This window comes from Leopardus geoffroyi, chromosome D4 (genome assembly GCF_018350155.1).
Source record: "Leopardus geoffroyi isolate Oge1 chromosome D4, O.geoffroyi_Oge1_pat1.0, whole genome shotgun sequence".
NCBI classification, from domain to species: Eukaryota; Metazoa; Chordata; class Mammalia; order Carnivora; family Felidae; genus Leopardus; species Leopardus geoffroyi.
Genome location: NC_059342.1, coordinates 24,553,973 through 24,571,167, shown reverse-complemented (window position 1 = coordinate 24,571,167; position 17,195 = coordinate 24,553,973). Strand labels below are relative to the sequence as shown.

The 17,195-nt window shown below is 46.6% G+C and overlaps 1 protein-coding gene across 2 annotated transcripts in view; it reads left to right on the top strand.

The window, feature by feature from the left end:
• Positions 1 to 17,195, top strand: part of FRMD3 (FERM domain containing 3) — a 308,803-nt gene that overhangs the window by 218,908 nt on the left and 72,700 nt on the right. For both annotated transcript variants that reach the window (XM_045470330.1, XM_045470329.1), the window contains exons 9-12: positions 1,776 to 1,839; positions 2,943 to 3,031; positions 15,182 to 15,256; positions 15,578 to 15,646. In XM_045470330.1, coding sequence (XP_045326286.1) covers positions 1,776 to 1,839; positions 2,943 to 3,031; positions 15,182 to 15,256; positions 15,578 to 15,646 — 297 coding nt within the window. The remainder of the gene's footprint in view (positions 1 to 1,775; positions 1,840 to 2,942; positions 3,032 to 15,181; positions 15,257 to 15,577; positions 15,647 to 17,195) is intronic.

Genomic DNA, 17,195 nt, shown 5'->3' with positions numbered 1-17,195 from the left:
TCAACACCCTCTCTTTGTGCACTGTCCTCCTGGCACCCCCCCGCCTTTTCAAACCTTCTCTGCTGGGTTAGCTTTAGCCAGTTAATGTCCACTCCGCTCCTGCACCACTTTCTCTTCCATACGACCAGCCCTCTCTTTCTGAGATCCCCAATTTCACCAATCTCTTCCTTGACCTCTTTATCATTGCCTTTTGTTCAGTTCCTACTTTCAGCTCCCCTCCGTGCCCACTTGTTCTCTTTTTCCACACTGAGCGTTCTCAAAACTTACCTGTAATAAACCTCTTGGCTTTTCTGAATCTCTGTGTACTCATCCATAAGGTGGGAGTCAGTTATTTCTGGCTGCCTTCCAGGGAGGAGGGGAGATGGAGGAGAATCAGATGCAACAGTGTCATGAGTGGTGGGATTCATGAACTGTGACATTTTGTGTATGGGTAGCATGGTGGGGTGAATAGTTTTCTTCTCTGTGTTTTCCGCACATTGTAAAGAAGGGTATTTATTAATCACCCTTCAGACCATTCCAGAATAAGCTCCCTAGGAATTCTTACTGACTTTGGGAAGCATGGAAAACTTGGGGAATTCTCCAATCCTACCCTAGGACCACAAGAGACGTGGGGGTCCTGACGGATGCTGGATCGTCAGGTTTCTGAATGGCTTGAGCTCTGAAGTAGGTAGGGGAGAACCTGACAGGTGTCCAGGGCAGATTAATTGCAAGTCTCTGCCCTTTGGGCTTCTGTTTCTTCCTGGGTCCACAGAAGAATTGAGCTGGACAATCCCCGGACCATTTGTTTCTGGGTTCTACATCTTGGAGTTCATGGTGGGGTGCTTGATGTCTCCCCCACCCCTTTCCAGCCTCTAGTTAGGCACGTGTGTTTGGAACAGCTGTGGACATGTTTCTAAAACAAATTTGATTCCTACGTTAATCCTAGTTTTGCTTTGTTTTGTTTTGTTTTTTTTACATCCATTGAGCTCTGTCACTCTTGCAAATGCTCTCGTAAGTTTGAACCGCTTAATGTGACCACACTGTTCTTTTTCCCCCAGGAAAAGCACAGGGGCACATATCAGTCTCCTAGGAATTAGATCAAAGGAATAGAAATAGAATTGTCTCTTCTCTTTACATATATCTTCTCACCAAGGAGGTGACCTAGGGTCCCTGTTTCAGGCAGATTTTAATTGAGCAGCTGCTTAAGATAAAACCAGACATCACTCTTCTGAGTACAATGTGTCAAGTTGTCCTCACAATTTTGAACATCTCAATCTCTAATAAAACTATTCTTTCATGAACAGAGAGAGCAGAAATGAAAATTTTGCAGTGTCGTGTGTGTTCCTTGATGGCTATGAAAGGGTGAGAGAGACAGATACTGTGAGTCTGTGTCGTTTCATTACCCGAACCTGAAATGATCACATTCTTCCTACCTTGCAAAGTGGGCTGGCCAGTTAATATTGTTTTGGTCGTTAATGTTCACGAAACCCCCAGAGCTCCTTGGAAGAAAGAGGCAGCTTGACTGTAAAAAATGGAATAAATAATTCTGAGCTGCCTCCGGATCCTCTCTTGGGAAGAAAATTGCTGTATAATTCACTTGGGGGCATTTTGGTGCTCATTAGGCCTTCACTGATGATAAGATAATATCTTGTTTCATTGCAGTCTGCTTGGTATTTGTGAGTCAGCCAGATTCCTCTGGGAAACCCAGGTACCTTGGTTAGCTGCCAGGGTTGTTGTTTTTTGTTGTTTTGTTTTGTTTTGTTTGCATCTCACCCAAAGAGATTTTCTTTTCTTAGGCCAGATGTCTGCAAATTGAAGTTTGAAGGGAAGACATTTTATGTGATTGGCACCCAGAAGGAGGTCAGATACTGCTTTTGAATTACCTGTAGTTGTGTGTGCATGTGTGCATGTGTGTGAGCGAGACACAGGCATAAAATGTGCCTTTAGTGTTGTAGCCCCAGGACACCACCGCTTTGAAATTTAGTGATGCTAATGGAAGCTCTATGCTGAACATGTGAGAGGTAAACAGATAGTGGGTTTACACATTTAAAGACCAAAGTCAGTGTAAAAAAATATCCTTGGATAGACTTTGAGAAATAGAAAATGGAGCCTCCTCCTGAAACTAGTATTACACTCTATGTTAACTAATTGGAATTTAAAATTAAAATAAAATAAAATGGAACCACCTCCTACCTCTGTAATCTGCCAAAATATAGATTTATGAAACAAGCAAAGAATACTTCCAAAGCTGGCTAATCAATGACTGCTGTCTACAGTTTCATGAATAGAGTCCATACTCCCCAGGAGTCTTCAAATAAAGAAGTTACCAGTTGTAGGTTGGGTTCATCAGGGAACACATTTGAGAGGAGGCCATTACAGAAACTTTGAGCCTCAGAGCTGGGTCTGGAAGTCTGCAGATTTTCTTAACCCTAGTTTTCAGTACAAGCACTGGTTATTCAAGGATGGCAAATAAGTTTTTAAAGGAATCCAAGTCTGACCGAGAGGTGAGTGATTCCTGGAGTGTTGGTAAGTGTTGTGAGGCTGTTGTTTTTGTTAGAAACAGGGCCCAGATAGATTCGTGATGTCTCCAAAGGGTGAGGGAAGGGGAGACACCATTTCAAAAACACTTTTATTTATTTTTTTTTTGTTTTAGAGAAAGAGAAAGTGCATGCAAGCAGGGGTAGGAAGGGGCAGAAGGAGAGAAAGAATCCTAAACAGTCTCTGTGCTCAGCATAGAGCCTGACGTGGGGCTTGATCCCATAACCCTGGGATCATGACCTGAGCCGAAATCAAGAGTTGGATGCTCAACCAACTGAGCCACCCAGGTGCCCCAACAACACTTTTAAGACCATAGTAATGCATAAATTACTTTTAATTTGTTTAGTAGGTGGTGGGATGCAACATGAAAAACATAAACTATGTTTAACATGCCTGTTGTTGTCTTGTTTTGTCTTTTTTATTAGAAAAAAGCCATGTTGGCATTCCATACTTCAACACCAGCTGCCTGCAAACATCTTTGGAAGTGTGGGGTGGAGAACCAGGCCTTTTATAAGTGAGTAGCTTTTATTCATTGAATCACAGGTTTTAAAAGCATCCATGGAACCATTTATGTTTTGCAAATAGCTGCATAATCATTTCTTTTAATTCAGTCCTTTTTATTATATTAAAGGGAATTATAAGTTTAGTGCATTGTGCAGGCTGACTCCCAACCACTGTGGGCCCAACCAAGTCTGAGCTCCACTTTGGGTGATGCCCATAGAATTGCTGTGGGCTGCTTGTTTGTTTTTAGCATTGTTATTTCCATTCAACATGTCGCAGAATCTGTTTTTGGTTGGGTGCCTCCCTCAGAAGCAGACCTTGAGAAGAGTTGAGTTCAAGTAGTTTCTTTAGGATGTGGTTTCTGGACATACCAGTAGGGGATTGGGGAAGAGAGATGGGACAGCAAACAATATAGGGCATATTGTTGAGCAGGTCACTCCTGAGGGCAGTTGTGCTCAGTCAGCTGTACTCTGAGGAACTCTATCATGCTGTAGAGCATCCCTCCGAGTTCTCCCCCTGACCAGCAAAGGACCCGGGCTGTTTGTCTACCAATTACGCATTCATTTTGGTGGAAGGCCACTTCAGAAGGCAGAGTTAATACTCTCTCGCTTACTCTGAATGTGGGCTGAATGTGCTCGCACAACCAGAGGAGGAAAGCTTTGGCAGAGTCACAGGTGTTCGTAATAAGAAGCCTTCAGCATACAGAGATGAGAGCCAAATGTTTGTGGGTAGAATGCTGTTGGAGCCTAGGATCATGGAAAGTCAGTACTGGACAGGACTTCAGAAACCACCCATAAAGCTCTCAGGTTTCAAAAGAGCTTCAAATCTGAGATCTTTCCACTGAGTTCCAGATTCTCCTCTTTGAGACACATTTGCTCATTGGAAGAATGGTGGTGATGGATGCAGGCAAGAGCCGGGCCAGCCCTGCCCAGGGTATCAGCACTGCTGGCCCCTGGAGCTCATTCAGGTGACCTTTTGCTCTGTCAGCCCCCAACCCTGAATTCTGCCGCCCGCTTCAGACACCTGTCTCTGAAGATGCTAAGTTTCTGGATCTCCTGGGCTTTGGCTGACAAGGATCAGAATGATGGCTTGGACAATCTTTTTCAAATCCTTTTTTATCCACAGAGCTCTTTTCCTCAAGCAGATGTGTAGACAAACCCTATAGGCTTTAGAGAAAAACAGGTAAAAATAGAGAAGCTGTGGTTGTTGGCAGGGACGAGAGTTGGGACTGGGGACTGGAGACCTTTCACCCATTGCTCACTACTTCCCAGGAGCTTGGGTGACCAGTTGACAGTCCTGTATCCTGGGAGACCCCTCCGTCCCAGGCAGATCGTTTCAGAAGCATAGTATTGAAAGCCCTTGGATGAGATTAGCTACACAATACTGTGAATGAGAACATGTGTCAAGACCCTCCCACAACCATCTTCACCTCAAAGCATCAGTGGGTCTCTTGTGGTATTTGGCAACTGGTATATAAGGATACCTGATGGCCTCTGGAATCAGCACGTCCAAGTCTGTCTGTGCGCGTGACAGCTGGAGAGGAAGAGGCAGAGGGTTTGGGGCTCTGTCTCTAGTTGAGGCCTGCACATATTTTGTTGTTTTAAATTATTTTAAAAATTGAGATCGTGTACCACAAAATTCACTCTTTTAAAGTATACATTTAGTGATTTTTAGTATAATTCACAAAGTCACACAACCATCACCACTATCTAATTCCAGAACATTTTTATCATCCCCCCCACTGCCCTCCCCACCCCCCCCCCCCCAGCCCTGAAAGAAACCTTGCATCCATTAACAGTCACTCCCCATTCCCCCGCTCTCCCTAGACCTTGGCAACTGCTGGTTTACTTTCTGTGCTTATGGATTCACCCATTCTGGACATTTATATAAACAGAATCAGAAGCTATGTGGCCTCTGGTGCCTGGCTTCTTTCACTTAAGGTAGTGTTTTCAAGGTTCATCCATGTTGTAGCATTTATCACTACTTCATTTCTTTCTATGCCTAAATACTCCATTGTTTGGATAGATCACATTTTGTTTATCCACTCATCGGTTGATGGACATTTGGGTTGTTCGCTCTTGTATTATGAATAATGCTGCTAGGAATATCCATATAAAAGCTTTTCTATGGACAGTTCTTTTAGGTTCATACCTAGAAGTGGAGTTTTCGGATCACTGGGTAACTATGCAGAACATTTTGAGAAACTGACAAACTATTTTTGGAGCCTAAGCTTTTGGGACTCTTCTGTTCCTCCTTTAATAAAATCATCTGGTTCCTGTCAAGGGATAATTTAAAGACATTTAGTTAGTCTGAACAAATCTTTTCTCATGATTGAGGGAGTTGGTAGATGGGAGTTTTGAGACAAAGCAAAACAAGATGCATCATGACCTATTTTATTGTAGATTTTTATGTACGTATCTGTACTAGATCAGATCTCTCTGAAGGGAGGAACTAGGTTCTATTTATCTTTGTATCTGCTAAAGATCCAATGTATTAAAAAAATATTTCCTGGATCAATTGATAAGGCCTGATTCCTATCCTCAGGAGATTTGTATTTGTACTTTCCCAAGAGGGAAGTACAAATAAAATGCTGGAGGGGACCCCGAAAGAGGGGTGAGTCTGGCTGCTGGGGGAACAAGGTGGTGAAAGGACATTCTGACTAAGAGACCGAGGCAGAAAGTGGAAGACACTGTGGAGGAGAAGTTACACAAGGCTGGAGTGGAGGGTGGATGAAGGAGACTGGGAGGAGATGATGGGGCAGGAACAGAGGGCTCAGCCATTGTGAGAGAGGCAGCAGAGGAGAGTTTGATGGCTGCTGGCCACACACAGTGTAGGGGGAGAGAGTAGGAAAGGGAAACACTCCATAGATAGACCTTTTAGAGGCACCTCAGTAAGCCCTTCTTGGGAGGGGTTTAGCACAGCTTTGAAGATCCTTAGCGAAATTCTAGGATCTCTAGCAAAGAATAACTTAGGCCATTAATTGGTTCTTTTGCATACATATTGTTCTATCATGTGTGAGGGGGTCTGCTGATGGATGGAGTCAAATAAAGGCAAAAACAGAATTGAAAAGAGGGGGAAGAAGGAGAAAAACCCTGCCAACTGGGGGGTTTGTTTTGCACATTTTAGGGTGTGCTCATTAGCTGGCAGCGAGGGAAGAGGTCAGTGTGGTAATCCTATCATTAGATGGGCCGACCAGGCACATCAGAGGAACCTCTCCCCATCTTCTGTGGATGTTTCCAAAGACCCAGAGGCTTCAGTGGGCAGGATGAGTGGCACCATACAGATCTTCCTTGACTTATGATGGGGCTACACCCTGATAAACTCATCCTACATTAAAAATACTATAAATCGGGGCGCCTGGGTGGCTCAGTCGGTTAAGCGTCCGACTTCAGCCAGGTCACGATCTCGCGGTCCGTGAGTTCGAGCCCCGCGTCGGGCTCTGGGCTGATGGCTCAGAGCCTGGAGCCTGCTTCCGATTCTGTGTCTCCCTCTCTCTCTGCCCCTCCCCTGTTCATGCTCTGTCTTTCTCTGTCCCAAAAATAAATAAACGTTGAAAAAAAATTAAAAAAAAAATACTGTAAATCAAGCCATCATGTGTTGGGGACCTTCCAGAGGTGACGGAGTCCTTGTACCTGCACTTTGTTAGGTCAGGCTATCCCCATCTCCCTCATGAGGACATCTGATCCCTCATACTTGTACTTATCTGAGTTCTGTCAGAACCCTTTGTTCCTTCATTGTTCCATAACCATCCTTGTTCTTCAAGGAGAAGGAAAGATATCACCTGTTCTGACACAGCTGCGTGACCTCAGACAGCTCTGGCTTCCGCCTTCTCATCTGTACAATAGAGGGGACAGGGATTCGGGCGAGACTCGTTTGCCTCAGTGTGGTTGAGTGTTAACGAGGATGGGCTTTGGAAGTGAAAGGCTTGGCTTTGAGTCTTGATCTGTCACTTACTAGCAGCGTGGCCTGGAACAAAGCACTTAAACCCTGAGCCCTGACTTTGTTTTTCGTTTAAAATGTGATCGGTGATACCTGCCAGGCAGTGCTTAGTCATACCAGGCACACTGACCATCCATGGGTGGTAGTCGCAGCAGTGACCACGACTACTTCCCCCTCCACTGATGATGAAAGATTTTTGAGCACCTGTTGGTTCAAGAGCCCAGGCCCGTTGACTCTGAAGGGTTCTAAATCTCTTAAGCTCAGGGGTGGGCACCTGCTTCTAGCTCTGTCCACTTGGCACTGTGTTGTAATGGTCTTTGCCGGCAAAGCAAGGCCCTGATTTCGTTTCCTGGGTTGGGGGTGGTTTGCTCCCTCCTTTCCTGCTTCACCTGCCCTGGGAACAGGGAGGGAGGCGGGTGACTGATGCCTAGGAATTCCCTAGTATGCTTTTAAGACATGAATGTGCTGCTAGTTGTCAGCTGGCCCAGAGCCACCCATCAGGTTTGAGAGCCCTGGCTCTGAGATCTGCTGCCTGGGAATGGAGCCCAGTGCAGAAACTCTGCTTTTCCCTCCTGCTCCAAACCCCAGGGGATCCCCAACACTGACAGCCACCATTTGAGCTTCCTTTCTGCCGTGTGTTTTCTAGGTGCCGCCGCTCCTGCGGTGCTGGTTCCCCGAGCGCACACGGGATGCGCTGAAGGGCTCGGGGGGCTCAGGAGTTCCAGTCAATGAATCTGTCACATCTGCTTTATGCCATGCCCTGGGGACACTGTAGAGGCTTAAATGACACTCTTCACCCTCAACTTTGTACGGGATTGTTTGCAGGGGCTAAAGGCAGTCCCTGACAAATTTATTTCCCAGAATTTGGTACATATTTGGTCAGAGAAACGGCATTACATTTGGTGGGTAAGGACCCAGACAGCTCCCTACATGAGGGCCTCTCACACTTCTGTAAGCATGTGAATTGCCCGGAAATCCTGTCAGAATGTGGATTGTGATTTGCTAGATTGGGGTGGGGCATCAGAGTCCATATTTCTTTTTTTAGAGTGAAAAAGAGCATAAGTGGGGGAGAGGGGCAAAGGAAGAGAGAGAGAGAGAGAGAGGGAGGGAGGGAAGGAGGGAGGGAGAGAGAATCTTCAGCAGGCTCTGCTTAGCACAGAGCCTGACACGGGGCTGGATCCCAGGACTCTGGGATCATAACCTGAGCTGAAACCAAGAGTCAGATGCTCGACTGACTGAGCCACCCAGGGGACCCAAGAGTCCGTGTTTCTAATCAGCTCCCTGGTGAGGCTGTGCTGCAGGCCCGTGGACCACACTTTGAGTAATAAGGTTCCAATCCAGTGGTCCTCAGAACTGACTGCACATTAGAACCACCTGGGGAAGCTCTTAAAAACTACCAAGCTGTGGACCCACCCCCAAATCCAATTAAACCGGAATCCGGGTTCTCACAAAAACACGGACACGAATGTTCATATCATTATTCATAGTAGCTACAATGCCCATCAACTGCTGAACAGATAAAAGAAAGAGGAATATCCATGCAATGGAGTATTGTTCAGCCATCCAGAGGAAAGTAGTGCTACGTGCCACAGCACGGATGGACCTGGAAAACATGAGCTCGGGCGCCTGGGGGGCTCAGTCGGTTAAGTGTCTGATTCTTCGTTTTGGCTCAGGTCATGATCTCACAGTTCATGAGTTTGAGCCCTGTGTCGGGCTCTGTGTTGGCAGTGTAGAGCCTGCTTGGGAGTCTGTCTCCCTCTCTCTCTCTGCCCTTCCCCTGCTAGCTCTCTCTCTCTCTCTCTCTCTCTCTCTCTCAAAAATAAATAAATAAACATTAAAAAAAAAAAAAAGAAAGAAAACATGAAGCTAAGTGGAAAGAAGCCAGGCATTAAAGGCCACACATTGTATGATGCTATCGGTATGAAATGTCAAGAATAGGCAAATCCTTACAGACGGAAAGTAGATTAGTGATTGCCTAGGATTGGGAGTGGAGAAGATGAGGGCAAGTAATGGGAGGCTGGTTCCTTCCGGGGTGATGAAAATATTTTATTTTTCTTAATTTTGTGAATTATATTAAAGACCACTGAAGTATATGATCTAAAAGGGTGAATTTTATGGCATGTGGATTATATCTCAATAAACTTATTTAAAAAATCAGAATCTGGAATGAGGGATCTAGATATTGGCAGAACTAAATCTTTCCCAGGTGGTGCTAATGTGCAGGTGAGGGTTAAATGCTCTAATCCAGTGATTCTCAAAGTAGGGTCTTTAGACCAGCATCAGCATTGCCTGGGAACTTGCCAGAAATGCAGATTCTTGGCTTGCACCCCAGACTTACTGAATCAGAAACTTGTGTTTTGAGAAGCCTGCTGGGTGAATCTGATGCTCTCTGAAGTCTGAGAACCTGCATGGCTAATGCATTATTTAAAAATTTTTTTTCAACGTTTATTTATTTTTGGGACAGAGAGAGACAGAGCATGAATGGGGGAGGGGCAGAGAGAGAGGGAGACACAGAATCGGAAACAGGCTCCAGGCTCTGAGCCATCAGCCCAGAGCCTGACGCGGGGCTCGAACTCACGGACCATGAGATCGTGACCTGGCTGAAGTCGGATGCTTAACCAACTGTGCCACCCAGGCGCCCCTGCATTATTTTAAAAAATACAGACCTGGATTTGCAGCCCAGTCTCTCCAGCTTCTATCATGTTACCATCATTCAATGAGTTAACCCTTCTGTGCCTCAGTTTCCTCTCATAAAAAGATAGGTTGCTTCCTCTTAGGAGAAAGCTATGAGGAATAACCAAATCAATGTTTGAGATACTTTGGATGGTGCATGACCCATAGTAGGTGCACAATAATAACCATGTGTTGTTATGCCTGTAGTTACTCCAAAAGCTGTAAACCATGATAAAATGGGAAATTGTACTGTTGATTCTACAGGTGACGTCTTGGAGCACCACCCAGCGTTTTCCCAGCACCTGTAGGAGCAGGCACCAGGGGAGGAGTCAGAGGGGGGCGAGGGGAGGTGCTCTTCTGCAGGGCTGCACTGTGTGTCACATGATCCTATCACTTAGTGAGCACTTCGTGCATTCCAGGTGCTGTCTGCATGCATGGCACGTCTCACACATCTCGTGGTACCCCGTTTATTTCACTTGTGAAAGTCTTTTTTTCAGCTTTATTTACGTATTTTTAGAGAGAGAGTGCATGCAGGGGAGGGGCACAGAGAGGGAGAGAGAGAATCCCAAGCAGGCTTCGCAGTATCAGTGCAGAGCCCAACGTGGGGCTCGAACTCACAAACGGTGAGATCATGGCCTAAGCTGAAATCAAGAGCCGGATGCTCAACCAACTGAGCCACCCAGGCACCCCAGGTACTCCATTGAAAGCACAGCTTCAGTGTTAGGACTGGGCAGAACCCCCTCATGTGGTAGGAAGGGATCTCTGGGTACAGTAGCTTCAGTTCTGGGGTGGAGGTGATGTGGATACATAGTTGTTGTCAGGCCAGGTGTTGGTAAACTGGGGACTGTCCGGGTTTCTCTGTGAGGTCAGATGTTTGAGAACAGTCTTCTGTAGCTTCTCTGCTGAGATTTTGATGGGGGAGCTGCAAATGGAAGGAGGGAGAGGGCAGACAGGAAAGAAGGCTGGAGGAGACAGAATTACTGTTTAGCCTTTGTGCATTCATTGCCTTCAGTGGGCAGACTTTTGCTCCGGGTTCGTTGTGGATGTGAGAGCCTGGTGAACTGAGCACCGGAACGTGTCTGCTAGTTAGAGCACAAAGGTTCTCTTATTGGCTTTTGGGGTGTTTGAAATAGTTCCCCAGAATCTGCATGGTTCAGAGGATTGGCTCTCGTGGTTCGATAGTGAGAAGGCAATGGAGAGGTTTGAGAGTGATATTAGGGAGGGAGGGAAACTATTACATAATGATCAGGAGCTTTCAAATCATTTGATCTTGCTTAACGCTCCTGAGAACACTATGAATGAAGCATTGTAATACCCTCCCCTGCCCCTTAAAAAATTCATGGACAAATTGAGGCTTGGAAAAGCTGCAAAAGCAGGTAGGAGCCTTGGGCCTCTGCTCTTCCAGGTAAAACGCCATCTTTTGGGTCACTCAAGGAGAATGTGGGGGCTCAGGGTCCTTAGGTGCAGGCGTACTGCCTCGGAATGACGGGGAGTGTGATAAAAAATTCAGACCTGCTGAATGAGAATCTCTAGGGATAGAGCCTGAGCCACGGGGTTTTGACCCCTATTCCAGATGCTGCTGGGAACACCTGGAGACCTGTCCTGTAACCCAGCCTCCTTTCTTTCCCCCTGACCATCTCTCTCCAGTCGGGTGAGCATCCAGCTTCGGCTCAGGTCGTGATCTTGAGGTTCTTGAGTTCAAGCCCCACATCGGGCTCACTGCTGTCAGCAAAGAGCCTGCTTCTGATTCTCTGTCCCCCTCTCTCTGCCACTCCCTCCCTCCCTCCCTCCCTCACTTGTGCTCTCTCAAAAATAAACATTTAAAAAGAAGAGATCTCAACCCAAACATGAGTGGGAGTCTGCCCGCACATTTGGGAGGGTGGGGAATTGGCAGTAAACCTCTCAGGAGAGTGTCTCCGAGCAAAGGAAATGACAACAAATCCTCATCCAGGGCAGTCAGCCGCCAGAAAGCAGCCCTCACCGGTTTCACTCCTCACATCCTGAGCAGGCAGCTCTTCACTTTCTCTGTGAAACGTGTCTTCTGACCTGTTTTTCTTGAGGGTTTGTGTGGATGCGGAGTAGCTCTGAGGCCTCCCAGCAAGAGGTTGCTCTGGCGAGAGACAGCAGCGGCCTGCTCCTAGGGCCTGCAAGAGCCCCTGAGGCCGAACCAGTGAAAAGCAGAGCCACCCCTCCCCCTCCCCACAAGAGGCTCTCTGGAACTGCTGGGCTTGCCACTCCCCTTTGAGCTTCTGGTATCTTCTAGAAACTGGGCACAGAGCTGCGTTCCTCTTTCTTTTCTTTTTTAAAAAATGTTTATTTTTAAGAGAGAGAGAGAGGGGCACCTGGGTGGCTCAGTCGGTTGGGCGTCTGACTTCGGCTCAGGTCATGATCTTGCGGTCCGTGAGTTCGAGCCCCGCGTCGGGCTCTGTGCTGACAGCTCAGAGCCTGGAGCCTGTTTCAGATTCTGTGTCTCCCTCTCTCTCTGACACTCCCCCGTTCATGCTCTGTCTCTCTCTGTCTCAAAAATGAATAAACGTTAAAAAAAAAATTAAAAAAAAAAAAAGAGAGAGAGAGAGAGAGCGCACAGGCAGAGGAAGGGCAGAGGGAGAGGGGGAGACACAGAATCCAAAGCAGGCTCCAGGCTCCGAGCTGTCAGCGCAGAGCCTGACGCGGGGCTTGAACTCATGAACTGTGAGATCATGACCTGAGCCTAAGTCGGACGCTTAACCGACTGAACCACCCAGGCGCCTCAAGGCTCTTTTTCTTTCTTAATTAATGTTTTATTTATTTTTTTTGTGAATGAGAGAGTGTGAGAAGGGGAGAGGGGCAGAAGGAGAGAGAAAATCTTAAGCGGGCTCCAGGCTCAGTGTGGAGCCTGATGGGGGACTCCATCCCATGACCCTGGCATCCTGACCTGGGCCCCAAAATCAAGAGTCAGGTGCTCAACTGACTGAGCTACCAAGGTGCCCCGTTAATTAATGTTTTTTTGAAGTATAGTGGACATGATGTTTCATTGGTTTCAGGGGTTAAAAATTCCATTTAAGGTTCTTAACCTTCTTAGCCGACTGCCTTGCCCCAAGGATCCTTAGAACCTAGAACAATAAGAAACATTCTAAATGCAGAAGCGTCTTTAAAAGTTTCTCGGCCCCCCTGCCTCTCAGGCTGGGGGAGCATCACCCTGTAGAGAAGATAAGGAGAAAAACATGAAGCCTTTTCTTAGGCTCCTGTAGGTAATGTGTCAGGCTCACAGCTCCTCGCGGCTGTGTGTGTGTGTGCGCGCGCACGTGGCGGGGGCAGGTATGTCCGGAGCAGGAGCAGGCATGTCCTCACAGGGGAACAGGGTGCCGTGGGACTCTGTCCCATGTCAGCACAGTTGCTGGGGATTTGTATCCTCCTAGAGCCCAGCTGTGGCCAGCAGCCCACACTGCCTGTCCCGGGTGTGGGGAGCTCCCCGGTGTGGGTCTCATATGCTCCTCAGGGCTCCCACACGGTCTTCTCCAGGCCCTGCCTTGACATGGAATCGCCCTCCCCAGGATTTCACCCCCTCCCCTCCCATCTCTGCTCCTCATTTGTCCCCAGCACCCTTCCCTATTGGCTCAGGCTGTTGGCAGAGGTGGAAGGGAGAAAGGGCTCCTTTGTAAAAGTGTTACTATGGCTTTCCATTGTCCTGAGGAGGAAAGCCAAAATCCTTAATGATGACATCTTAAGGTCGGGTCCTGCTAAATTAGGGGAAAAAATATATGTATGTGGGAGTGGGTTTATAATAACAGTAATAATGACAACAGGGGAAATGCACATCAAATCTTTTTAGTTCTTCAGTGCTCAGGCTCAGGGCTTTGTGCCTGCTGAGCCTTCCACCCAGAACACTGCCCACCACTTGCCTGGTTAATACCTTCCCACCCCTGGATCTCAGCTCCAACCCCTGCCCCCAGATTGGATTAATCTCTCCATCCTGTGCTCTCATTGCATCATTTCCTTCATGGCCCCACCACCGCTTGCACTTTACAGTTATTCGCTTATGTGCCTCGTTTCTAGATTAATATCCATTTCCCTTCTAGACCGTACAGCTGAATGCAGAGATCATGTGACTTCTCTTAGCGTGGGGTGTGTGGAGCAGGCTAGTCATTTGGTTAATAATTGCTGAACAGATGAATGAAGGCTTCAAGATGCCCGGGGGTGGGGATCACTGCCTGCATGGGGAGACTTCTAACCACAGCCCTGGCTATGTGCAGGTCTTTGCTCAGCATATTATAGATAGATAGATAGATAGATAGATAGATAGATAGATAGATATAGATATAGATAGATATATATATATTCAGCATATTCTATTTATGTATATCTATATATAACATATTCAATATATTCTATATATTGTTCTATATATCTATATATTCTATATATATTCAGCATATTCTATTTATGTATATCTATATATAACATATTCAATATATTCTATATATTGTTCTATATATAGAACAATTCTATACAGCATATTGTTCTGTGTGGTTTTTCTAGTAAGATTTTGTGACTCTCAGTATTTTAAGTGGTCCTGAACTCTTGCAGACCATTCTTTCTAATTTGGGTTTAGTTGCATGAGGCTTAAAGTGATTGATGGAGAGGCAGTTTAGCTGTCATGGCAATTTAGTGCCCTGTGTGTGGCCTCCAGGCAGCCCATGTTCTCATCGTTTTCCAGAATGCTGTGGTTTTGTTCATGTTTACACGTGTGTTTACGGTGTTCTCAGAGCTGCTGAATCAGTGCTTGGCTGGGCTTCTTGTTCCGCGTGTATCTTAGTCATCTACCAGCCTGGGTTCTTTTAAAGGGCACTGGGTCATGGTGACTTAACCGGAGAATATTCAAGCCAGTGACCATTTCCATGGTGACATAGGCCCTTGGGTCGTCTTTCAGGCAGTACACAGTAGGTGGGTTCTTTGTGACATGGTGAGTGACCTGTGTCACTGGGAAGCTGTTTTCTGTTGTAGCGTTGGTTCAGGCACAGGCAAGAAAGTGCCCTGGCAACCGGGAACTTGACACCATGAGACATAACGCGTCTTCTCCATATCTTTCCACTGGAAATTGGGAAAGAATCCCCTCCTTTTTTTTTTTTAATTTAAATTTTAGTTCACCTACGTGCAATATTGGTTTCAGGATAGAATTCAGTGATTCATCACTTACATACAACACCCAGTGCTCCTCCCAACAAGTGCCCTCCTTAATCCCCATCACCCACCTAGCCCTGCCCTTTGGCTCATCAGTATTACCTGGTCCGGTCTGCAGGTCATGATCCAATAATGGATTATGAAACCATATGTGGGCCATCACTAGCATTTAGAAAGAATGAAGAGAGATAACAGAGTACAATACCCATAGTGAAAGTAACTGTCTTGTGGTGGAACTTCTCTTTCGGGTGTGTGTGCCTGTGTGCACGTGCTGAATCATCCAACAGCATGCATTTCTTATAGTCCAAAATACCCAGGTACTGCACTTTATAGCATGTCTCACTTGGATTTGCCAATATCACTACCACTTCTGTTTCGCTTCTTTTCAAAGGTATGCGAAATCCAGTCAGATCAAGACTGTGTCAAGCAGCAAGATATTTTTCAAAGGAAGTAGATTTCGATATAGGTGGGTACCCATAGTTCCATATTGGTGATGGGTTGGGGAGGAAGCAGCCATTTACTTTTTGAATATTTTGCTTGTAAATCAGGGCGCTTTGACTTATCCCCCTGTTTTGGTTCTCCCTTTACACCCTACTCATGTCTTACACTCATGGGGCCCCCTCAAATTCCATAGTAACTTCTCGTGTAGAGGAAAAAAAAAAAGCATGGATTTCTAGAGTGGATCCGACTGTTGGGAAGTTAAAAAAAAAAAAAACAAACACATGTGCACACCCCTCCCCTTCTGCTCTGAGTGTCTGTGCACAGACATTGTGTTTGTCTTTTGCAGTGGTAAAGTTGCCAAAGAGGTGGTGGAGGCCAGCTCCAAAATCCAGAGGGAGCCTCCGGAGGTGCACAGGTGAGTGGGTGGCCCTCAGGGCTCTGAGAGGCTTCTGGGATGGACAAAAGGATTTCAAAGCTTGCTTTGCCAATTCCTCTATAACAGGAAAGGGCATAAGGGTACCAGCTGCCTGTGCCGGTGTCCTTTTGGGCACATCTTGTTCCAGGCACAATACCCTCGTCATCCTGGCAGCCTCTCGGGGGCAGACTTGACAGGGCCACAGTGTGGGTACAGCTTGAGGCTGTTCTGAGTTCCTTGCTCTGTGGGGAGTCGTCGGCTTGATTGGGCCCGGAGCGAACATGACCGGTGTGTGTGAGGCACAGCAGTGTCACCTCTTGGCTGAGTCTGCCGACCTGTCCTCTTAGAGCTGCTCTCTGTTCCTGCCTCTGTTCACCAGACACGGCCAGTCCCCATTGGCCCAACTTCTAGGCTATTTCACACGAGGAAGGCAAGGGTGCTCATCTCTCCTAGGGCTCCTTACCCCCAAAGGTCACTCACAGAAATGAGGAACTTAGTGATTAGCAGTTCAAGGGTATGCATCTTCATTAATGTGGTAATATCTCCGATTCTTAGGAATTAAATATTCTCTTGGTCATGTTGGACTTCATACCACCATGGTACACGAACCATTGCACACGAAGCCTCAAACTTGCTAAATACATAAAGTTGGACATTTTCACCATGACACTCCCCATTTTGAAGGAAAGGTCATCCTAGGTTATGTTTTTCAGGAGATTCCTACATACTGGTTGGCACCTGTTCCTTCCCCCTCTTCAGACTTGGAGGAGGCTCCAGGGAGCCTGTTTGGAGGAGCATAAGGGATTATCCTCGGATTTGCCCAGTCTCCTCTATTTCCAGCATGACCCAGTGAGCTGGCTGCCTCTTGCCTTATTCCCTGGGTTGCTGGTCTCTTGGAAGTGTGGCTGAGCCAGCCTGGCACGGGCCTCCAGATAGCACTTCTCTCCCACGCAGGGGAGCAGAACTACAGTTGGCACAAGATCCCATGCAGACGTGTGCAGAGAATGATTCATTCCTGGTTTGGGTGACTCAGTGGGAAGCTGTCATGGGCATGTCAGCAGAAGTGGTCTTCCCTGCTTTGAGAAGCAGGAGAAAGCTGTCAGGCTAGGGAAGCCGGGATGCCTTGGCTGGGGGCACCTTAGCACAAAACTGTGCAAGTCTTACAGCCTACCCATTGACAACACTAGTCTTTTATTTGTATTTATTTTAAAATAGTCTGTATATTCCCTCTTCTACTGCAAATTATGATTACTCGGTGAAGCAGAAGTGAAAAAGAGGAAATGATAAAATGTATTATTTGAACTTTTCTAGATTCTTTGGGCCAGAAATGACCTTAAGCGTCATCTAATTTGATGCTTCTATTTTATAGACAAGGGAACTTGAGTCTTGGAGAAGTTAAATGATTTATCTAAGGTCATAAATTTTTTTTGTGGCATACCTAAGCCCACATTATTTTCTTTGTAGCATTTGCCCCCCCTCCCGCCTCTGCCCAGGAAACCTCTGGCATTCTCTTAGAAGCTGGGAGGCAGAACCACCCCAGGGGCTCAGC